This window comes from Berghia stephanieae, chromosome 12, assembly GCF_034508935.2.
Source record: "Berghia stephanieae isolate SIO BIC M18660-M18661 chromosome 12, UCSD_Bste_1.3, whole genome shotgun sequence".
Taxonomy (NCBI): domain Eukaryota; kingdom Metazoa; phylum Mollusca; class Gastropoda; order Nudibranchia; family Aeolidiidae; genus Berghia; species Berghia stephanieae.
In genome coordinates, this window is record NC_088371.1 from 28262676 (window position 1) to 28287075 (window position 24400).

At 37.2% G+C, this 24400-nt stretch overlaps 2 protein-coding genes across 5 annotated transcripts in view; one reads left to right on the top strand and one right to left on the bottom strand.

Moving 5' to 3' along the window:
* Nucleotides 1-10034, top strand: part of LOC144957943 (uncharacterized) — a 38023-nt gene extending 27989 nt beyond the window's left edge. For 2 of the 3 annotated variants that reach the window (XM_078889503.1, XM_078889502.1), the window contains exons 5-8: nucleotides 3004-3118; nucleotides 3633-3728; nucleotides 5777-5872; nucleotides 8790-10034. In XM_078889503.1, the coding sequence (XP_078745629.1) occupies nucleotides 3004-3118; nucleotides 3633-3728; nucleotides 5777-5796 (231 nt within the window). In that variant the 3' untranslated portion in view covers nucleotides 5797-5872; nucleotides 8790-10034. The remainder of the gene's footprint in view (nucleotides 1-3003; nucleotides 3119-3632; nucleotides 3729-5776; nucleotides 5873-8789) is intronic. The other variant, XM_078889501.1, reaches the window with a different exon arrangement.
* A 2611-nt stretch (nucleotides 10035-12645) lies between these two features.
* Nucleotides 12646-19254, bottom strand: LOC144957944 (uncharacterized). Of its 2 annotated transcripts, none has more exons than XM_078889505.1 (2): nucleotides 18882-19254; nucleotides 12646-16222 (listed from the first exon to the last, which is right to left on the bottom strand). In XM_078889505.1, the coding sequence occupies exon 2, from the start codon at nucleotides 16217-16219 to the stop codon at nucleotides 14090-14092; it is 2130 nt and encodes a 709-aa protein (XP_078745631.1). In that variant the 5' UTR covers nucleotides 16220-16222; nucleotides 18882-19254; the 3' UTR covers nucleotides 12646-14089. The 2 variants fall into 2 exon arrangements, with proteins under 2 accessions (XP_078745631.1, XP_078745630.1); XM_078889504.1 differs by having other exon boundaries at nucleotides 12646-16254.
* Between the last annotated feature and the right edge of the window lie 5146 nt (nucleotides 19255-24400).

Consider the following 24400-nt stretch of genomic DNA (forward strand, 5'->3'; position numbering starts at 1 on the left):
CCTTTGAACATTAATGTCAGTTATTGATTATTTCTAGTTCTAGTTTTGACTTGAACAATTAAAAGTATTTATTTTGCCCCTATTATCGACCGATAATAGTGCATGATGACCCATGGCTACTTTTAGTCCTTGCCAGTCACCCGACGCAGATCGTTGCCATCGCAAACTTATAGCCTGACCCTGACCAAAATATGACGTCAAAATACAAGTCTTAGGCGACAAAAGAAAACACATCGTGAGTTGTATTTAAAAGTTCAACCAATGTTGAGTCCTAGAAAATCACTTTCTTGACTGGTGTTAATTGTACTTGAGAAGAAATGCATCATTGTCACAAGGTGCGTTCGCAACTCGCAATGGATGCGAAGGCCGCTTATGAACTTAAAGTGTGGAGAGGTCGACATGGACGTTACAATCACCAACAGAACAACGTATCTGGCAAGAGAGCAATTATTATTTATTTAAAATAAAAGAAAGGGGAACAGCTCATCGTTTTTGAGCAAAACAGAAAAACATTGAATATATGGACAGGAAAAATCAAAACTACATACAAATGAAAAGTGGAAAAGCAATATCAAATCTATACTTATGTAAGTTTCCAAACTTAACTATACCTCACTCAGGTTGCAACTATTTCATTCATTCCCACTAAATTGAAATTGATCATAACACTTAGGGGCAAATTTAACTGTTCATAGTCCAAAAAGGAGAATAAGATTAATAAACAAAATTGTTCACACAAGGTGCGGTGTTCCAGCCTGTTAAAAGTCAAAATTGTTCCAAAATAAAACGCATATATCGAGTGCTTCTTCCTCGTCCTGACAAACATTACATTGTTAATGTTCATATTGTTCAAACACACCGGGCTCTACTTTCTAGCCTCGTCAAAAATTATATTGTTCACATTTCTCAAAAACAGTTATCGGGCGCTATCAAAAATTATATTGTTCATATAAGTATATGGGCACTATGTCATAGCCCAGTCAAAATTATATTGTTCATATAAGTATATGGGCACTATGTCATAGCCCAGTCAAAATTATATTGTTCAAAAGGTGCAAACACATTTACCGGGCGCTACTTCCTAGCCCCGTCAGCTCTTCACTATTAGAAGATAGATACCGATATATTAGTTGTACAGTAAAAATGAAATTAACATAAACACAATGATAGAGAAATGATTAATTATTATTTACTTAAAAATAATTCATTTAATTGAGTGTCACGTTCTCAATTTTAACACACTTTAACTCACTGAATTAATTATTCAATAAAACAATAAAACTTTATATTATTTTAAACTTTAAGATAAGTGAAACAATTTACGATGTTAATCACTTAATCACTTGATGATTACTCAGCACATCAAAACAATATATATCTAAATATTGTAAATTTATATAATCTCACCGAACACAAACACAAAAAAAAAAACACAATATCGCTTAGAGCCCATAACCGGGTACGATACACAAAATACTGGCCACATTAGGCCCACTTCGGCTACAATACAGCCTCAAACACAATGCTGGCCAACACACAGGCCCAACACAGATCACCTGAGAGCCCATATTTGGGTGCGATATAAAACACTGGCCACTTTGGACCCTTTTTCACTGTGGCTACAACATAGCCAAACAAAAATCCCAGCCAACACACAGGCTGTACATATCTTTCTTCTTCGACCTCAAATCGCAGACTGCAGTTGAACATTGACCCAAGCCGATACATAGGACAGGGTGTCTAAAGGTATCTCGGTTGATGCATAAGATTGATAAGGGTGTCTTAACACTGATGGAACATGATAACCCTCCGTTCTTTCATTGCCTTCATAGTATACACCACCCACGGCGAATACAAGGGAGTCCCTCTTCCAGCATCCATCCTACACTCACAAATTATATGGGTTGGATTCTACCCGAGACCTTGATGGGCAGGACACCTATCTCCCTTTGTTACCTAGAAGGCATTTCTTTACACAGATGGTAGTCAAGGGTTTCTCTTATTTAGGCGTATTTGGGTGTAAAAAACTGACGATTATCAAAATAATATTATATCATAAAAGGTTTAGAATTAATATTTAGAGATTTAACGTTTCGAGTTGAGTATTATTCGCTTTTACTTTTAGGGGGGGGGGGGGTAGACTGACACGGGGCGGTCAAAATCAGTAGGAGGAGTGGTCTGAAGGAATTGTGGGAACCGTTTACAATAGGGTATAAAACAGAGAGTTTCTGATGAAACCAGGATTCAACCTCACTTTGGAATGGGATGCACATTTTTACTTTAAACATTTTGAGCTTACCGACATTGATTGCACGTCTTGTTTTGACTTAGTATTTTTCTTACATTGTGAGTTGTAATCAGTAGCTCAACCAATGGAATCGTTTGTTTCCTTGAGCACGTCTTACAACATCTCACCTTTTATTTTTGTTTGGTCATCATTGTCTTCTTTTCTGTCATCATTTTTTGGTCAGTATCGGGTCTTTAGTTTTCGGAGACCACGGCATCACTCACAATTTTAACTCAAGCGATTAAAAAATGCAGTGTCTTCAGCAGGTGTCGAGACACAGTTCCTTCATAATCTTTTTAAAATATTGTGATTTATATAGCGCCTTTCGTCGAAACCTCAAAGCGCTTTGACTACTCAATAAAATGACCAAGTTTAACTGATATACAAGCACTGTGAACTCATAAATCCCACTTGCTACAAGCTAACTCTCTTACAAGTGTTAGGCTATAGATAGAATGAAGTTGACGTCCCTCGGATCTTTGTTATTGCTTTTTGCCATCTCACTTTATGAGTAATTCTCTTAACCATATTATCCAGACTATAAAAGTTCATGGTTACACAGAGTTTTGTGTGTTGGTCCGTTATACTTCCGGATGGCAATGTTTTGACCTTCTTAGCCAAGCGCATACTATCTATAGAGCCAGTGTATCAGATTTCGTTTTGAGATGAATTCCACTCTTTCTTATTCTCATTTCAATGTTTTGTTCAACTGTCAGGGTTTTTGGAGGAAGGCGTCTATATGGTCGGATGACCACCACCTACTGGTGAAATGTATCGTGGAGGACATTCATTCATTCCTTCATGGCATTGTAGCCATATCGCATTGGAGAGGTAGGCGTCCTCGTTGTCGTCATTATCATCATCGTCATCATCATCATCATCATCATCATCATCATCATCATCATCATCATCATCATCATTATTATTATTATTATTATATCATATCATATCATCATCATCATCATCATCATCATCATCATCATCATCATCGTCGTCGTCGTCGTCGTCATCATCTCATCATCATCATCATCATCATCATCATCATCGTTTATGTCATCATTTGTATTATTATTATTATTATTATTATTAATCATCGTCATCATCATCATCATCATCATCATCATCATCATCATCATCATCATCATCATCATCATCATCGTTTATGTCATCATTTGTATTATTATTATTATTTTTTATTTTAAAAAAATTATTCATTTATTTATTTTTTTCACTAATAATTTAAAAAAACTATGAATTGAAATTATATTTAAAAATTTACATCAAAATGAAATTGTTTATGAATCAAATTCTATTACCTAAAATATTTACAATTACGCTATATCAGGGTTCTGGATTCTGTTCAAGATTTGTATGAGTACACTGAGTTCTGGTAGGTCAGCCATTGCTTACATTGTGTCTCGTCTGTGTAGTATCTTTTCTGGTGAGTCTATCACTTCTTCTTCTTCTTCATCTTTCTATTTTCTTCTTCTTCTTCTTTTCTTCTTCTTCTTCTTCTCTTCTTCTTCTTCTTCTTCTTTCTTCTTCTTCTTCTTCTTCTTCTTCTTCTTCTTCTTCTTCTTCTTCTTCTTCTTCCTCATCCTCCTCCTCCTCCTCTTCCTATGAAGCGCACTGGGCATGGCAAATCCATGGAAATGCGCTATATGAACATTCATAATTATTTAAAAGAATGATTCAAGTTGATGTCACTGTTTTTAGACCGGTAGTTGCGAGATTAGTTCTCACTAAATTCTCTCAATCAGACTATGCATGTTTTAGTCTAATGCTACGGGCCGTTTTGTTTGTTGATATCATTGATATGTCGGACAGGACTGATTTGTATTTTACCTAAACCCATAACATCATAATTTATTGTCTTATTGATAAATAGAAAGAATGAAACTTGGATTCTTTTTTTCATTCACATTGTCATCAAGATAGTAAGCGTTTGGCTAAGAAGCTCACAACACTGCCATCCGGAAGTATAATGGATCAAAACACAAAACTCTGTGAAACCATGAACTTTTATAGATAGAATGAAGTTGACGCATTGACGTCACTCGGGTCTTTGTTATTGTTTTTTGCCATCCACGTTTGTGAGTAATTCTCACTTAACTGTATTTTGCAGACTAGAAACGTTCATGGTTACACGTTGGTGTGTTGGTCCGTTATACTTCCGGGTGGCAATGTTGTGAGCTTCTTAGCCAAGCGCATGCTATCTATAGTCTGGTTAATACAGTTAAGTGAGAACTACGTGTATGCCAAAAAAACTAACAGAAACCTGAGTGACGTCAACTTCATTCTATCGGGAGGTGAGGTGTTGTGTATAACAACACATCGATGACTCATATTGTCAACCTTGCCTTGAATTATTCCAAAAACAATTCCCTCAAAATAAACAGTTTTGAGGTCTGATTGTCAAAACATGGTAGACTGTAACGAACAACTACAGAAATACATCACGTCTGGATGTCACAACTACACCGTTTGTAGTGCAGTCAACCCATGTTATCCCGATTCAGAAATGGACCGGAATGAATCTCGTTCTATATATACGTATATATAATATATATATATATATATATATATATATATATATATATATATTTATATTTATATTTATGAGTGTTGGTGGGTACTTGTAGGTACGAAAGTGCTCGATAATGGTGGTTGAGCTAATATATAATGCAAATTTTCACTCACTTTTTGTGGCCGAGACGACCGTTTCCGTTTTTTTACACTTTTCAGTCGGCGTAATTTCCGTATCGCCACAAAAATGTGATTGAAAATTTGGCCATTAAAAATTATATTTTTTATTATATTTTATATATATATATTATAATATATATATTATAATAGATAGTATCAAATTAATTTGTGGATATATTCAACTTGAGCATTTATAAAGCGCAATATCCACTAAATGTACTCAAATCGCTTTACAAGGGGTCATAAGACAACAGCTACACTTCAAATGTAGGACGAGACGCCTGTGAGGCTATATTACAATTCTTTTGGATAGAGGCAACTCCGTTAACGGCCAGATACTCATTTAACACATGATTACGGTGAGAGAATGTGAGTAAAGGGCCTTTTAGAACGATTCAACTATGAGCCGGTCAGCGTGGGACTTGATTCGGAACCCTCTGGTCCTGACCGCAGGTTGAAAAAGGGTTATAAATCGCAACACTCCATGAATGTTTTAAAAAGTATTTTACCATTTTAAAGGCAATATTTTATCCATGATTATTCAACGGTATACAGTGGAACCGACTTGTACATATATGCAGGTTTGACATTCGAACTCACTTTATGGGCCTAGTTTAGCTGTGTCATTTTTTGAGATTTGCATTACAAACAATGAGCCCATAAGGAATTGGGTCATCAGACCTGCAAATAAGTGCACGTCGAGTGGAACGTATTTTATTTAATAAAAAGATGTGATAGTGTTAGTATTTTTTTCCAATCATTTTCTCTCCTTTCTCCAAATAGCCAAGAGGTTGTGTATGTGACGGGGTAGAGGTCAAAGGTAAAGGGATTGACTTCGACATGCGCTACGTCACCAATATGACTAGAATGTGGAGAAAGGTAAGATTCAGACTTTATCGACTACTCTGGAAAAAAAACAGAAAAACTTCTTTGTTTTGGCTAAAAAATAAAGGGGCAGCGTGGCTCAGCGGTACGGTCTTTGCTTCGTACCCGAAAGGTACCGAGTTCGATCACCCGCCGTTGCGCTGTGTGGCCTTTGATCTAAGTCACCTCGCCCTAGCTCAATTTGCGGCGCTGTACTGCGGCTGATGCCTGGGTTATTCCAGTCTTCACTTTGGATAATAGACCCTAGAGTCAAATTTCCCATATGGGATGAATAAAGGGAATTTTGTTTTTAAAATTTTTATTTATTATATTTTTTTTAAATTCTCAAACCTGAGACTATTGAATACAACTCACGATTTGTTTTCTTTTGTGGCCAAAGACTGGCATTTTGACGTCATTTTTTGGACAAATGTGTGGCTGGCTGAGAAAACCCATCTTGGCAAAAAAAAACAAACAACAAAACCCTCTCAAACCTGGGGCCCAATCAACAGTTGAAGTAGGAGCTTTCTGGCCACATTTTTAAATACTTGTCTCTCTAGAGCAAGGAGCCTAACTGGTTAAATAAGTGATTCTTTTTCTCTCCAGAGTACGGCAGGGCTGCAGGGCGGCAGGGCGGCAGGGTGGCAGGGAGGCAGGGCGGCAGGGAGGCAGGGAGGCAGGGCGGCAGGGAGGCAGGGCGGCAGGGAGGCAAGGCGGCAGGGCGGCAGGACGGCAGGGAGGCAGGGCGGCAGGGCGGCAGAGCGGCAGGGAGGCAGGGCGGCAGGGCGGCAGGGAGGCAGGGCGGCAGGGCGGCAGGAGGCAGGGCGGCAGGGCGGCAGGGCGGCAGGGCGGCAGGAGGCAGGGCGGCAGGGCGGCAGGGCGGCAGGGAGGCAGGGCGGCAGGGCTGTAGGGCGGTAGGGCGGTAGGGCGGCAGGGAGGCAGGGCTCGGTATTTAGCAGAAGTTCAGTCTTTTGATACTGGGCGGGAGAAATTGGCCTAGTATTTGTAGGTCTGAATACGCTTCAACAGTCATGACGTCACTTCCCTCGTAATGACGCATGGTTACTTAGTAACTGGCTCTAAACTATCGGAACAATGGCGGACGCCCTTATGAAATATTTCTCCGACGAGCATAAAAACGTATCCAGAGGGAAAAAACCCTATTATAAATCTGATCATGATTTTACTTTTACACATTCTGATCAGAAGACATATGAAAAGTTCTAGTCAGCATAAAGAATAAAAAGTACTGATTTTTTTGCTTAGAACCACGATGGCCGCCGTTGCTGGGCGACGTGACATCAGACTATTGAATCCAATTGATAACAGACTAACACTGTGATGGACTTGGGTTTACACGGTTGTCATGGAGTTTCTAATTTTACGTGGGTTTGAGAGAATTTTCATAACAACAATGAGAGCATGACCGATAATTGGGGTTCAGATTTGTAAGTAGGCTTTACTAAAAATCTAAAAATAGATTTTGACTTGTAATGATTTAGATAAAATAGAAATAAAATAAATTTCCCTTTATTCATCCCATAGTGGGAAATTTGTATCTAGGGTCTATCTCAAGGGAAGACTTGAATAACCCAAGTGTAAGCCGCAGTTAGCGTTTTATATTGACAAAAATGACAATTCTCAAGGTCAAATCCTTAAATTCGAGAGTCAGTCTGTGTGAAACAGAATGAATTTGTATAAGAATGTATAGTAGGGAGGGATATAATAATAACATTATTGATCTCCTGTGTTGAAAATATGGAACTCGTTTTCAATGCTGCCTCCCAAGGTCACGCAACGGGGCAATGGGAATTCGTTTTCAATGCTGCCTCCCAAGGTTATGTAACGGGGCAATGGGAACTCGTTTTCAATGCTGGCTCCCAAGGTCACGCAACGGGGCAATGGGAATTCGTTTTCAATGCTCCTCCCAAGGTCACGCAACGGGGCAATGGGAATTCGTTTTCAATGCTGGCTCCCAATGTTATGCAACGGGGCAATGGGAACTCGTTTTCAATGCTGCCTCCCAAGGTCACGCAACGGGGCAATGGGAATTCGTTTTCAATGCTGGCTCCCAAGGTTATGCAACGGGGCAATGGGAACTCGTTTTCAATGCTGCCTCCCAAGGTCACGCAACGGGGCAATGGGAATTCGTTTTCAATGCTGGCTCCCAAGGTTATGCAACGGGGCAATGGGAATTCGTGTTCAATGCTGGCTCCCAAGGTTATGCAACGGGGCAATGCTACCGTACTCTGGAAAAACACATATTTAAAAATTTGGCCAAAAAACTCGTCCTTCAAATATCGATTGATTTAAATGACCCTCATCTTGCCAAAATCTCTCAAACCCGGGATTTCGCCAGAGTACGACAGGATGGGAACTCATTCCAACTTTGAAATGCAGGAGAAAAAGAATCTTTTATTATATTGATGATAATAAAAATCGGTCAAGCATGAAGCCGTGTCATGTATTATGTCCTTTACCCTTATTTGAATTTCTATTGATTGAGTTTGTATCATATTGAATGGGTTGTATTGAAAATTTTACCTACAATATTATTTGACATGGCAGTACATAAAAAATGGAACTTAGGGCGTTATCTTTTTCTTCCTCTTCTTCTTCTTCTTCTTCTTCTTCTTCTTCTTCTTCTTCTTCTTCTTCTTCTTCTTTGTCTTCTTCTTCTTCTGTTGAGTGGTTGATTACACTTGATGATGATGATGATGATGATGATGATGACGACGATGATGATGGTGATGATGATGATGATGATGATGATGATGATGATGATGATGATGATGATGATGATGCATGATGATGATGTTGTTTCATTATCAGCATTATCATTATTTTTAATCATTATTCAAGGTCATGTCTCTCTCATTCCAAATCAAATACAATATGGATTGATCATATTGGACACTTTTCCCCCTCACAGACCCGAGCTAAAACCGGAGATGTCACATGCACAGAGAATGAAACGAAGAGCTGGCATTCCCTACAACCTGTGTAGATGGACGAGATGATGATGATGATGATGATGATGATGATGATGACGATGATGATGATGCAGTTGTTGGGAAAATAATGTTGTTAGAGGTGGTAGTGGTTGTGGTGGTACTAGTAGTGGTAGTTGTGGTAGAAATAGTAATAGTTGTAGTAGTAGTAGTAGTAGTAGTAGTAGTAGTAGTAGTAGTAGTAGTAGTAGTAGTAGTAGTAGTAGTAGTAGTAGTATAGTAGTAATGTAAAAGTATATTAGTATATAGTGTAGGTAGTAGTAGTAGTAGTAGTATAGTAGTAGTAGTAGTAGTAGTAGTAGTAGTAGTAGTATAGTATGTAGTAGTAGTAGTAGTAGTAGTAGTAGTAGTAGTAGTAGTAGTAGTAGTATAGTAGGTAGTAGTAGTAGTAGTAATAATAGTAGTAGTATAGTAGTAGTATGTATAGTATGTAAGTAGTAGTAGTAGATATATAGTAGTAGTAGTAGTAGTAGTAGTATGTAGTATAGTGTAGTGTAGTAGTAGTAGTAGTAGTATAGTAGTAGTAGTATAGTAGTAGTAGTATGTAGTAGTAGTAGTAGTATAGTTAGTAGTAGTAGTAGTAGTAGTAGTAGTAGTAGTAGTAGTAGTAGTAGTAGTAGTAGTAGTAGTTGTTGTTGTTGTTGTTGTTGTTATAGTAGAAGTAGAAGTAGCAGTAAAGGTAGCAGCATCAGTGGTAGTGATATTATAATGGCAATGGTAGAAGTAGTTTTAGAAGTGTGAACATGAGGAGGCGGATGACGAGGAGAGGGAAAAGGAGGATCTGTTGAGTGGTTGATTACACTTTGCCAAAACATAAAAAAATCACCAATATTTTCCATATTTTCATGGTTTGAACAGAATGTTTGTCAAACCTTAAGCAGAATTTCTCTTTTTTCACGAAACCATCGCAAATGTTTATATTTCAAAAGCTTGCAATAGTCTGTCTTTTCACTAAATCTCATTTTATTCCACCCCTCTCCCGACTAAGTAACGCGTAATGAAATGTTTACAGTAATGATCTGTGATGTCATATCATTAAATTTCACTAAAAATTACAGTCTTTAAAAACAAGTATCACTTAAGTATCTTTGAACATGTTTTTATTCAAAGATGGCGGAATCAAAAATTCATTGAGGGGCAGAATAAAAGATTTCTTACACCCTTGCTTTTTGGAATTCGAACTTTGTTTCCAACGTCGTTGAAATTGTATGAAGAAAAAGAATATATTATATAAGAAATGATGTAGGTGAAGTCACTGGAGGGATAAAATTAAATGATAACATCTTGAAACTCCTGTGTTTGGAATTTCATAACACGTTCACATTGTTCACTTTTAATGTCGAATTGAGAAATTAGGGAGCATAACGATCTGAACAATTAGTGTGTATGAAATGGTGTCAGGCAAAGCAAGAAATAAAAATACTAGAAAATAAAACATTCTTGCAGTCTCTTTCTTGCTTGTTTTTTTCTGGTATTTTTCTTTCTTGCCTGGTCGACTGATTTTTTGGGATGTTTTTTTTTTCGTGTATTTTTCTTTCTTGCTTTGTCTGGCACCTTTCATACACATTTGTTCAGTTCTAGATCTGAACAATTGTGTTTGAACTGTGTCAGACAAAGCAAGCTATGTGGTCGTGTGGTATGATCGGAAGGTCCTGAGTTCGAGCCTCGCTCGGCGCATAGTTGAGACCTTGGAAAAGGCTTTTTACTTACATTTTCTCACCGTACTCAGGTGTAAAATTAGTACCTGACCGTTAACAGCGTTGTCTCTGTCAGAAAAAAAACCAATACCAATTTGCGCTGTGAACACGTGTTTCAGCTCTTAAAGGACGCCCTGAAATATTGTGAACTCGTTGGAAATGCCAACCGTTGGAATTCAAGAATGTTATTGTTTACACTGTCCCGTGTATTTCTGTCCTTTGTAATATTTATTTTGTCACTAATCACTGGACTGAATTAGGCAGCAAATTCATTCAATCAATAAAACTTATGGAGCAGGATTTTATCCCACTTTCTAAAGCGTGAAACGGTCAATAGCAAATGCATGCTACCCTTTGAATAGGAAGCTAGTATATCGCAATGTAGTCTCCGACAGATCTAACAGACTCTTTATTTCAATTGCAATTGCATGCTACCCGGAGACGGTATTTATTCCGGTTTCTGTTGCGTCAAGCGAACGGGAGCTAACCTTTATATAAGACGCTAGTCTATTGCAAAGTTCTTTCCGCACGATCTAACGAAACCAGCTACATAATCACTACTGTGATGGACAGGGACGTCAGAAAGTAAATTAAAAAATGGACTCCGATGTCTCAGAAGGTAAAGCACTCGCCATACACATGAATGGACTGATGTCGATGTTACATATTTTCCCGAAAAGCATTAAACCTGAGACCATTAACTCTCTCCTTACCGACTATTTTCATGATTTTTCCAGAAATGATATAACTACCCAATACAGAACTTGCCATTTTACAATCAAACTCATGAGAAATAAGTACATACTGGACTACATATTTTTGTGTAGCATAATAAACTTTATAAAACAACGATTTTTCATACAATTTTGTGATGTGCAAAACAAATCTGATTAAGAAAAATGTTAATTGTATCGTAACAAATTGTGACGATTTTCCTGTAGTTGGTATGGAAAGGGTTAAATACAAGTCAGGAATTATATAAAAATACCCTAACAATATCTCTAAAACTATCGCTTAAGGAAATGTAGAGGGCAAGAGGCCAAGAGGTTGTCTGACAAATGAAAAAATGCAATAAACTGGTACAAGATCGAATAGAGTGGCGAGCCATTTCAAGTCGACCTCTTCTTATGAGACGATACAGGAAATAAGTAAGTAAGTAATTAAGAATGTAAGTAAGTAAAAATGTAAGTGAATAAGTATCTAAGTATATAAGTGCCCTAAGTATGTAAGTAAGTAAGTATTTAAGCAAATAAATAAGTAAATAAGAAAGTAAGTAAGTAAGTATGCAAGTGAATAAGTAAGAATGTAAGTAAATAAGTAAGTTTGTATGTAGTTAAGTAAGTTTTCTGGCAACTCTTCTAACAAGTCTCCCAACGAAATCCTCCTTTCCGTTTGATAAAAAAAGTCGTTCTTTCAAAATCAAAAGAGAGATTTAGCAGATCATAATCATACATATCACCCATCACCAGACCTGCCTACTTGAAATTAGAATAATTCGTAATTTTCAGTCGTATTAATATAGTAGACATTATAAAAAATTTTAAAAATTACCAATTTATGTTCCTTTATATATTATTAGCTCTGGCAACAAAACTTTGTTTTCAAGAATTTTATTGAATTAAAGATCTATAATAATTGTCACTTAGGACCCGAAAATTCGTAGTTCTACGAAATATTCGTACTAGTAGGCAGATCTGCATCACCCATCACGTATCACGTAACTATCACATGATCACGTAACTATCACATGATCAGTCTGATTATACGTAAGGAGAGTGCGGTCATGCGATTTTTAAATGGGTCTCAGAAATATTCACATTGTGACATTCAGTGAAAATCGCTTTGGAGCACTATCTCTACGTATGCTCTGTGAGTGATCATGTGATAGATACGCGACACGTATGGATTGCTAAACATGTCTAATATTATTACATTGACAAATAAGGAGACACCACTTATGTGATCAATGATTATATTAAGATCGTTGTTTTTTTTTTCTCTAGCTGTAGCAATATTGATAAAAGCATGTTTTGTTAGCAATGCACGACAAGACCTTATGAAAGACAACTTACGAGTCATCATTGAAGCTATATATTTATTATGATCCAAACTTTTTTTTAAAAATCCGCCAATAATGATGTCGATAACAAGTTCTTTTGACAACAGTGTATGACAGAATTCTCCAAATGATACGGTATCGGATTGAACAAGATGCCGAAAAATTTGAGTTTGAAATTAAAATGATCGGAAATGAAGAAAACGTTTTTATTTTAGAAAGTAAGGAGTAGAATTTACGTGCACTTATTTGCAGGTCTGATAACCCAAACCCCTATGGGCTCATTGTTGTAATGGAAATCCCCCCAAAATGACACAAAATATTGTCCATTACAACAATGTTAAACTAGGCCCATAAGCGGGTTCGGATGTCAGACCTGCATATATGTACACGTCGAGTAGAATCGACCCAGGCTCCGCTCTTTTCAGCCGACTGACTTGGACGGCACAAATCTTCTCTCCATGGCTTGGCAGTTTAGAAAATTAAATAATGTTGGAGACGTAAACCGTTTTCGACAATGAGGTTTCATCATTATATCCATCAACTCAAGACTGAGGCAGCCGGACAAACCTGGGCCCAGATAAAGAATCTCCAAAAAACCGAGTCAGATGGAAGAACGCTGTTGCGACCCATAGTATCTTCCACAAGGAATCAAGAGGCTTAAGTGAAATATACATCAACTTCCCAACTAATGGCAGAGTTGTTGGTATTCGTGTCAATTGCAGCCGTGATTGAGTTGGTTGAGCATTGGCAATCGCCACGCGTTAAATCGGTGTTGACGACTATTTCATCAATTGTCCACCAACGTTCTCGTGTCAATTGCAGCCGTGATTGAGTTGGTTGAGCATTCGCAATCTCGTCGCTTCAACCGTACCTGCTACTCTCCTGAGTAAGGCAAAGATATTTAACACAATTCTTATATATACCGATTAAAAAACAACAAAAGCTATAATATATCAAATTCTTAGAATCATTATCACCCCGACTAATGATACCCTATTCCTAATAAAGCCAACACTACAGGGCCGTAAAAATTGATTGACTTTATGCAATGTTGACTTTATCGATTATCAACAGAACGCAGATAAAGAACAGAAAATTTGGGACCAACAAGAAATGTTAACTTAAGCAGAATTTGACTTTAAGAGTGTTCGCTTTATGCGGATTCCACTGTACCATTATGAAGTGTTGGTTTGGATCTGATTAATATTCCAATTTGTATCTCTGGTATATCGAGGTGTTGGTTTGGATATGATTAATATTCCAATTTGTATCTCTGGTATATCGAGGTGTTGGTTTGGATCTGATTATTATTCCAATTTGTATCTTTGGTATATCGGGGTGTTGGTTTGTATATGATTAATCTTCCAATTTGTATCTCTGGTATATTCGAGGTGTTGGTTTGTATCTGATTAATATTCCAATTTGTATCTCTGCTATATTCGAGGTATTGGTTTGGATCTGATTACTATTCCAATTTGTATCTCTGGTACCGGCCTCGTTTCGCTAACCAATTTTCCACACTTTGTCTTCTCATGTCGTCCAGACTTTTCCCGACGTCTTGTTGGTGTTTGGAGCCACTCTCGTGTGATGGGAAGATGGTGTTGTCTTTGCCGTGTATTGATAACGATACATTCCCATTCTTCAAACTCGCGTAATCATGGATGAAATCATGCGTGTAATTTGAGACCATTGTCGGTTTATCTTCTTCCACTCTGGATTGAATCTCTAAAAACCTGCTGCGATCAACAAATTCACTGAAAGACTGAAGGGCGTTGCCATCCGCGATACCGTGGGTATCGTCGTCATAATCATCATCATCATAATTATCTACATAATCATCATTTTCGGGGAGATATTTCTCCTCCTCGTCTTCCAGCTCTTGAGTCTTGTCCTTCTCATCCGTTTTCAAATATTTCACAACTTCCAGAAGATCTCCAGGTTTCGTGGCGCGTTCCCCAGTTTCCAAGTAAACATCGTATGCCCTCTTCTGACTCCCGGCAATCTTGTCGTGGTATCGGATCGCGTTGCAATCCTTACAACTCTCCTGACGAAATCTTCCTTCCAAACAGTCCGAGCAGACGTTGATTCTTGAGTCACTCTCCTGCTTCCTTTGGCTGTCCACATGCAAAAGAGACCAACCAGACACCAACTTTTCAACACGGTTGTGCTTCACCTTTTCTAGACCGAGTTTTGTAGTTGATTTTCTAAGATGAGACTTTTGCGCCATTGTCTTATTCAGTTGGGTTTTCGATGTCTGAGACGAGGATTTTTTATGCTTTCTTCTTCGATATTCTGATTCCATTTTTTCATAAATCGACCCAGGAGTGGATGCGCTTAACTCCTTCCGGTCGATTGGCGTGGACGGCACAACGCTACTCTCCATGGCTTGGCGGTTTAACAAATGCTGGAGTCGTAGACCGTTTTCGTCGACGATTTCATCGTTATATCCATCAACGTTCTCACCTACAGGCAGGGTAGATGTGTGAATGGAAGCTGTCGTTTGAATCGGATGAGCATTTCCAATCACCTCGCTTAAACTGTTGCTACTACACTTCGCGTTAATGGAGCCGTAATCGAAACTATATCCATCAGAATTGAAGGTGTGAATTGGATTCCCGTAAGGAGACGCCACCGTACGGTTGGAAATTCGTGAATTCAATGCGTTGTCTTTGGTTTTCAGAGCTTTATTTTCTTTACGATTCTCCTTTTCTGTTATCAGCGCTGTGCGTGAGAAATGCGTCATATTTTGGTCCTTTCCAGATGTAGCGATTTTTGTTCGATTCTCAGAATCGTATGTTTTGTTTTTTCGCATTTTTTGTTTTGATAAACTACTGTAAACTGACTTTTGAATCTTATCTCCTATTTTTGTTGTACTGCTACTACCAAATTTGCTCAATTTACTCTTACTTTTTGGATCACTTCGCGCTCGCATCTTAGTCCTAGTGCTCTTACTATCACTCACCCCCTTTTTTTTTTGACTTTCGATTCCAGAACCCTTTCTTTCTGCGCCTTCCTGATTACTGTATTTCTTCATAATTTCTTTACACTCCGATTCAGTGTAATTACGCATCGTTTTGTCGTAATCGATCACGCTGTATTTTCGTAACACATCGCCGTGACTCGTGGCAACCCCACGCCTTTTTACAGCCTCTCCATCGTTCATTGTGCTGTACTTTTTGATGATCTTCTGGTAATCCGAAGTGTCAAGATCACGCAAAGTTTCGCCATTTTTAGGGATGCTATATTTTCTCAGCACATCTTTATAATCCATTGTTGTTGAGCTTCTCTTAAAGGCCGGAAAAGCTTCGTTAAATAAAGCGTTACTAAAATTAACTGTGGGAATAGTTAACTTTATATTTCCGTCTTGGCCGTGATTGGATGAAGAGGGTATGGCCCCTACCCTGGCGGAGAGGAGTTCCAACCTCGCTTTGCTGTGGTTCGTGTTGATTGCGGAAGCGGATGTGGTGAGTTGCTGTGACGAAGGGGGATAACCGTGGCTTTTCATACTCCTGCTACTTTTGGTATCAAGAGTTCTGTTTCTTTCCCTTTTCTCGCAAGAGGTAGCTGAGATCGAGGATGTCCTCTGTCTAGGCATTTTCTGAGAGTGTAGGAGATGGGAATTTGTGAATTCTGGAAATATAAAGAAAAAAAAATAATGATGCCCTCCCGCCACGACATCATAAGATATCGTCGCCTATGCATTCCACGAAGAAATATAGATAATTCATCAAACAAGATGTCTGATGACAACAGGATTCACTCATGTTATCCAAGTGAGCAAATTATTAGTTAATGATCTTGCCCAGGGAAAAAAAACGAAAGGGCTCGAACCACTCGGCCACTTCGCAGATAAAGAAGATTGAGTAAATGGAACAAAGAAGAAGGTGATATGACGCTGTAACTGGGAACATAAAAAAAGATTGAGTAAAGAGAAAACACTGTAGTAGAATGTCATATGAGGCTGTGTTTGGGAATATTATCCAGTTAACGGCAGTATTCTGGAAAACACGTATTTAAACCTTTGGCCAGAAAACTCGTCTTTCAAATATCAATCGATTTAAACGACTCACATCTTGGCAAAAACTCTCATACCTGGGATTTCGCGAAGTCGATTATTTTAAAAGCTAATCAAACCTTTTATTGTTGTTAACTTTGGAGGTATTTTATTTTTCATAACTTTGATGGCAATATAGTAAAGAGGCAATCATCATCATCATCATCATCATCATCATCATCATCATCATCATCATCATCATCATCATCAATTAACAATAATAATAATATAATAATAATAATAATAATATAATAATAATAATAATAATAATAATAATAATAATAATAATAATAATAATAATAATAATAATAATAATAATAATAAATAATAATAATAATATATATTGATAATATGATAATAATAATAATAATAAATAATAATAATAATAATAATAATAATAATAATAATAATAATAATAATAATAATGATCAAAATAATAATAATAATAATAATAATAATAATAATAATAATATAATAATATATAATAATAATATAATAATAATAATAAAAATAATAATAATAATAATACTAATAATACTAATAATATAATAATAATAATAATAATAATAATAAAATAATAATAATAATAATAATAATAATAATAATGACCGAACACTCAAAACTGTATTATATCGGACTTATTTCGACGCTGACAACAGAATTTATAGTTTAAAATATAGTATATATATATATATATATATATATATATATATATATATATATATATATATTATATATATATACATAAGAATTGGGTGTATTAAGTCGATGTGCACATATTTGCAGGTCTGATTACCGAACACAATTATAGAATTGATTTAACATTGTTGTAATGGACAATATTTTGGGTTGATTTGAAGGTATTTCCATCACAACAATGAGCCCATAGCAAGTTTGGTTAGCAGACCTGTAAAATAAGTTCGCGTTGGGTTAAGTATTTTTTTTCAGTTTTTGGGGTGGTTAGTGATGCTTCTCACCTTCCAAGAGATAAAATTTGGGAGACTTTCCGCACGTTCCTCAAGGTAGTTTCACTTATATTGTTATTTTAATCACCAGTCTATTGTCAGACGTTTATTTATTCAATTTGTCAATTTTTAGTAGCATTATAAAAGCTGTAGCAGAAAACTTGGGTTTCTTTTTTTTTCTATTAGGTTTTGCTTGAGGTCGGAGGATTAACAAAAAATACTAGGATTAGTTATGGGTCGTAGTAAAAGTCCTAGGGTTGTTATTTTGAGAAGCCTTCCGAAAGTTCCTCTTACTAAGGGATACAACCCAAATATTCAGCTAATCCTAAGAAAAAATAAAATCTAGTACCTTTAACTAACCCCAATAGGAAAAAACAAATACCCAAGGACCTTTACTAAGACCTATAACTAACCCTAAGAGAAAAAAAATCCTGCGACCTCGAGAGAAACAAAAAATGGTCTTGTTTGGAAAATTTCAACTGTCACTTATCTATCAAGATTTTTTCTAGAGTATTTAAAATTCTACTATATAATATTGACAAATTGAATAAACACCCGACAAAAGATCCACAGTGAAAATACTAAATGAAAGAGATACATCCCGAGGAGCTCAGCTTACAGAAGGCTTCCCTTTGTTTTTCCTATTAGGGAAGGTAATAGATTTTATTTTTCCTGAGGGTTAGTTAAAAGAATAAATGGGTTGTTTCCCTTAGCTCAAGGAACGTGCGGAAAGCATCCCTAACATTTCATTTTTCCGAGTATTAGAATTTCAAATCCTGGGGAGGCCTTCCGAAAGCTCCTACATCCCCAGTATTCTTTTTTTGAATATAATGTTCTAGTAGGGGGTTTGGGAGGGGGAAAACTTTTAAAATAAAGTCTCCCCCCCCCCTCCCTCCCAAACCCACTACTAGAACATTATAAAAATAAAAAGAATACTGGGGATGTAGGAGCTTTCGGAAGGCCTCCCAAATCGTGTTTAACTCGACATAAAACAGTGATGATTGCTCACACATTTATTCCTTTACACCAACGTGCACAGATTTTCAGTTCTTATAACTTAACGAGATTATGGGCTTGATTTAAACATTGTGTTGTAATAGACAATGTTTTAGGTTGCTTTTATTTTCATTCATTACAATAAACAACAATGAGTCAACGAGCCCATAATAGATTGAGATATTGGGGTATCAGACCTGCAAACAAGTACACGTTGGTATAAACAAATTATGCAACGTTACCTTAACAAAGTAAAAGTACGAGATCCTCAAAATAAATTTTAAACTGGAGACTGGAGATGAAACGGATTGTATTGTGTCTTGTGCGTCTACAACTCAAGCCATGATGTTTCTTTCAGTTTGAAATGATGATGATAAGCGAGCTGGGTGGACTCGGGTTTGATAAATATCCTAGAGGGAATATTTGGACACTGCTTGTGGATTGCGGGTCCTTGGGAAGCCGACTGGAGCATGACTACTTGTCATCGATCTTTTCAAAATTCTGATCTCCTCTCTAAAATTCTCAAATAAATCATTGACTTGGTAATCAAAACAAAAATAATAAATAAAGAAGAAATAAAAATAAATAAATTAACAACTGAAAGAAATTAAAGATGCGGAAATGGTGCGCACGCATCTGAAGTAGGTGTATAATGTGCAATCTTTTTGTAATGTGTAATGTAAATGTTGCTGCTCGAAGCTCGAAGATATAAATAACAATGTGAAATTGAATGTAAGCTTCAATTTAATTCGAAAACAGATAAAATGGACGTTTCAGGTTTATCTGTTTTCGTACATTAAATTGAAGCTTACATTCAATATCACATTTTTATTTATAATATTTTTGTTGAAGATCTGAAGAAGTGTAGATAGAATGAAGATGACATCACTCAGGTCTTTGTTATTTTTATTTTTTTTTTGCCATCTGCGTTTATGAGTAATTCTCACTAAACTGTAGGTTCACATAGTTTTGTGTACTGGTCCGTTGTATTTCCGGATGACAATGTTGTGAGCTTCTTAGCCAAGCGCATACTATCTGTTAGATAAAACAGTATCAGACAAAACAAGAAAAAAAATACACAAGAAAAACAAAAGAAGAAAATACAAAACACGGAACGTTTCGGACTCAAGACAGTTCTTCAGGCAATAACAAAAACAATAAGAATATTTTTACATCATTTAAAATTCAGACAGCTTCCTTGTATTATGTCTGGGTTTGAAATGTGCAGCGTCTTGTGAGTTGTCGTTCGTAGAGCTCATGGAAACAAGTGATCCCATTGATTGAATACAACCCACGATTTGTTTTCTTTTGTGGCAAAGACTTGTCTTTTGTCGTAGTTTTCTGCTCAAAGTTTACAAAAGCTACGGTTTGAGCGTTATGGCCTGACACTGACCAAAGAATGACGTCAAAATGCCAGTCTTTTGCCACAGAAGAAAACAAATGGTGAGTTGTATTCAATAGTTCAACCAATGAAATAACTTGTTTCCATGAGCACTACTAACGACAACTCATTAGGCGATGCAAAAACCAAATAATAACGTCAAAATGCCAGTCCTTTTGGATTTCCGTGTCAGGCTATAACATAACGATGGCTACGGTTTGAGTTGCGCATAGTTTAGTTCTAGGAAAAGGTTCTTTACTGATATTTGTTTACCGTACTCAGGTGTACAATGAATACCGTCGTCTCTGTAGGGAAAAAAATTAATATCGCCTAACCGGCGTCATGTCTGGTCCTACATGTTAAGTGTTGTTGTTGGCCAGGGACCTCATGTAGAGCGCGTTGAGTATAGATTGTATGCGCTTGGCTAAGAAGCTCATAACATTGCCATCCGGAAGTATAACGGACCAACACACAAAACTGTATGTATCCATGAACGTTTATAGTCAGGTTAATACAGTTCAGTGAGCATTACTCATAAACGCGGATGGCAAAAAACAATAACAAAGACCTGAGTGACGTCATCTTCGAACTATCCATAGATAGTGTGCTCACAACATTGCCATTCGGAAGTATATTGGAACAGCACACAAAACCATGTGTAACTTTAAGCGTGTATAGTTTGGTTAATACAGTTTAGTGAGAAGTACTCATAAACGTGGATGGCAAAAATCAATAATAAAGACACGAGTGACGTCATCTTCATTCTATATATTGCGCTTTATAAAGCTCAATTCTTTAAAAAAAAGGAAGAGTCAGGTTATGAGTTTACGAGGGCGACGGAAGGCCCAGGATAGGAGCCCACATTTGCCAAGCATGTAATGGTGGATTATTATTAGAAAAGATGGAATGAACAGAAAACCAATTTAATATTCATATTTATGTTTTATTTTTAACTAAAAACATTTAAAGTGTCAACAAGATTAATTAAAAAACTAAACAAAACAAAACAATAAATCACAAAGTCCTTTTTGTTATCTTTATACATCATAAAATACAATTTATCATGTTGCTTGAAGCTGGAAGAAGTGAAAAAAAGACAATGGAAAGTAGATTAGAAATGTAAACTTTATTCACAACAACAGACTATATGTACGTTTTGGGGTTGTCCCTGTATCAACAAAATAGACAATGAATAATATACACTAAAGACACAGGTAACATTATAATTCTCTCATCTTACCGTCGTCTTTAGAGGTCTTATTGACTGTCTATTCTATTGATAAAGGGGAAATTCGAAACGTCCACATAATTTGTATTTGTGAATCAATTCGAAGCTTTTTTTCTACTGTTCATTGTTTTTTTTTTTTTTACTTCTTTAAAACACAGTAATTAATTTTAGTTTGACAGCACACTTATTTTGGGGAGGGGGAAACATGCATTGGAAAGCCAGCTGAAGTGGTACCATTCGCTGGTCTCTCTCTCTCTCTCTCTCTCTCTCTCTCTCTCTCTCTCTCTCTCTCGCTCTCGCTCTCTCTCTCACTCTCTCTCTCTCTCTCACTCTCTCTCTCTCTCTCTCTCACTCTCTCTCTCTCTCTCCCTCTCTCTCTCTCTCGGCCAGGCGGATGGTGCTCTGTCAGTTGTATCCCGATGTTGCCACTGACCCTGTGACTTTTATTCTCTTAATTTTACCAGGCACTTTTCCATACCCTATTAACATTTCTCATTAAAGCCAGCTTGTCCAACTTGTTAGAAAAAAAGAGAAGAAGGTCAGTGAGAAATAATTTTGAAAAAAGATATGTAACAAACCCTCTCAATACGGTATTATGTCACGCCGACCCAGTTCCCATAAATTGACTTTAAAATTCTAAATTACGAAGTTTTATTTCAACCATGGCCTGCTAGTAAAAATGAACGATGAATTATTAAAAAATTATTGAGTATTATGAAAGCTCTACAGTGGAACCCAGATAAAGCCAACACCGCCTGGCCCACGAAAGATTGGTTGACTATAAGCAAGGGTGACTTTATCCATTATCAATGGAACACGCCTGGATAAAGAACAAAAATAATAGGGATGATCATATGTAGTTTCTCAAACAACTTGGGTGTTATATTTTGTGATTTTACCCTTTTTTACATTAAATTCCATATCCTGAGTCTGGTTTGGCCCAATATAATACTGAATTGAGGGCGCTTGGTCACATTTTCCTACAGAGACAGTTTAAATCGTGGAGATCTGCCCATTCACGAGGAACACATGAGGCTTGACGGTGAAAACCATTTGGAATTTCAATGACAAAACAAAAGGAGGTTGGAAGGTTCAAAAAGATATGAACACAATCGGTGGGCAGAAAAGTAATATGAGGAGATATGCTATGGTTCTAACAATGCAGGAGAGACGGTGCCCCAGAGGCAGACACTCTGTAAGAGGTCCCTCCAGAAGCCACGAGCATTACAGCCCGCCTTCTTTGAGGTTTTGGTCTTCAGAATTGTTGACAAATTGGGGTGGGTAGGGGTCGTGTAAATTGATCAATAATATTCATTTTATTTGGAAAGAAAGGAAGGGGGGGGGGGGGGAGATGGTCACCGAGGTGTATTATGACTCATGTGCACTTATTATTAGGTCTGATAACTGAATGCAATTATGGGCTTGATTTAACATTGTTGTAATGGACGATATTTTGCGTCGGCTTGAGACTATTTCCATTACAACAACGAGCCCATAAACCATTGGATTATTAGACCTGCGAATAAGTACACGTTGCCCATGACCTCACATTTAGTAGAGAAGTATCAGACACTGCCATCAAAGGCTACCGACTGATGTTTACTGCATGCCTGCTAGCGTAGTCTTCTCTAACTCAAAGTCACAAATCAAGAAGCAGGCACTGGTGGGAGACAAATATCTGAAAATGTCTGCATGAAATAAGCCAAAGCTAAAAAGAAAAATATAAAAGAAAACGATTCTGAAAAGCTCAGCCGTTCTAAATTTAGGCTGTATTTTGCTTTCCTGTATTTTTCTGGCACTGTTTCACACACACATCCTCACACACAAATTCACACACACACACACACACACACACACACACACACACACACATTGTCAGATTTCTAACATACACTATTACTATTAGTGCTGGTAACAGATTTTTTCAAGGCTTCATTCAAAACTACTACCGAATGCTGTTAATATTTTTTCCAAATGGGATTCGTTCTTTCTCGCCGTTGATTGCACGATGCGAGGGTTTGAACACGCAGGCGATGGGTTCCCACCCTACGACCTCCTATATTATTCATTACAAGTTTACTACTTTTCCCAACGATTTGTCTAGCGCTGATTTTCACATTGCTCGGAAACTTAGAGGAATCGTCTCCATTGAAATATCCACTCCTTTCCTTCCGCTTTGTGTGACTAAAACTGTCTCCTGTTTCATCCTGAAAAGTACCATCACTCTTCGATCTCAGAAACTTGTGTTTTATCGAACTATCGTCCGAACTCAATTTTCGAGCGGATGATTCAGTAACGCCCGACACACCTGTCGCGGCTCGATCTTTTGCTTTACTTCGTAGACTATCTCTGTTTAAACCTCCTATTCCAAATTGCGCACTACTTCGATTTCGGATCTTATCTTCTTTAAACATTTCATTTTTACCAAAATTATTTCCTTTTGCTGGATTACGACTTCTCTGACCAGTTATATTTGTTTGTCTCGGATTATTTAGATCATAATTTGATGACGACGTACGGTATTTTCTGATAATATCTTCGCAGTGTGCCTCGCTGTAGTTATCAAGTGAATTATCACCGTATTCGATGACTGAGTACTTTGCCAAAATATAATCAGGATTGACCTTCGCGCCGTATTTTCCCATTATTTCATTTACGTGAGGATGTTTCACATGAGAAGCCTTGAAATCATTCCTTCTTTTATATACTTGCGATGAGTCATTGTTCTTTGCGATACGATATAACTGCGTCGAATTTCGAATATTATTGTTCGCTGCGACATTCCATTTAATCGGAATTGTACCTTGGATATTGCGTGGCTTATACTCGGAATAACCAAAAGCATGGATATTATCAGGTCTCGAGTTCTTTTTTATGTAAGGTCTGGACGCAGAGGAGGAGGAGGAGGCTGTTATCAATCTAGCTGTGGATAACTTCATCCTAGTTTGACTGTGATTGTAGTTCTTATCGGCAATGTCAAGCTGGAACATGGTTGCGCCTAGAGGACGGAAAGAAGGAGAAGAGAGACAACGGCAACAGAAACATTGCAAATAATTCTGACCTGTGTTAGGTTTTTCAGGAATTTTGGTTGACATTGTTGTCCTACCTGAAACTGTGGGTATCGAAGTGCTTCTAAAATTGGCCATTTTTGG

Excerpts from the sequence above, each read along its gene's own strand:
- LOC144957944 (XM_078889505.1), bottom strand. The coding sequence starts at position 16,219 with ATGCCTAGACAGAGGACATCCTCGATCTCAGCTACCTCTTGCGAGAAA.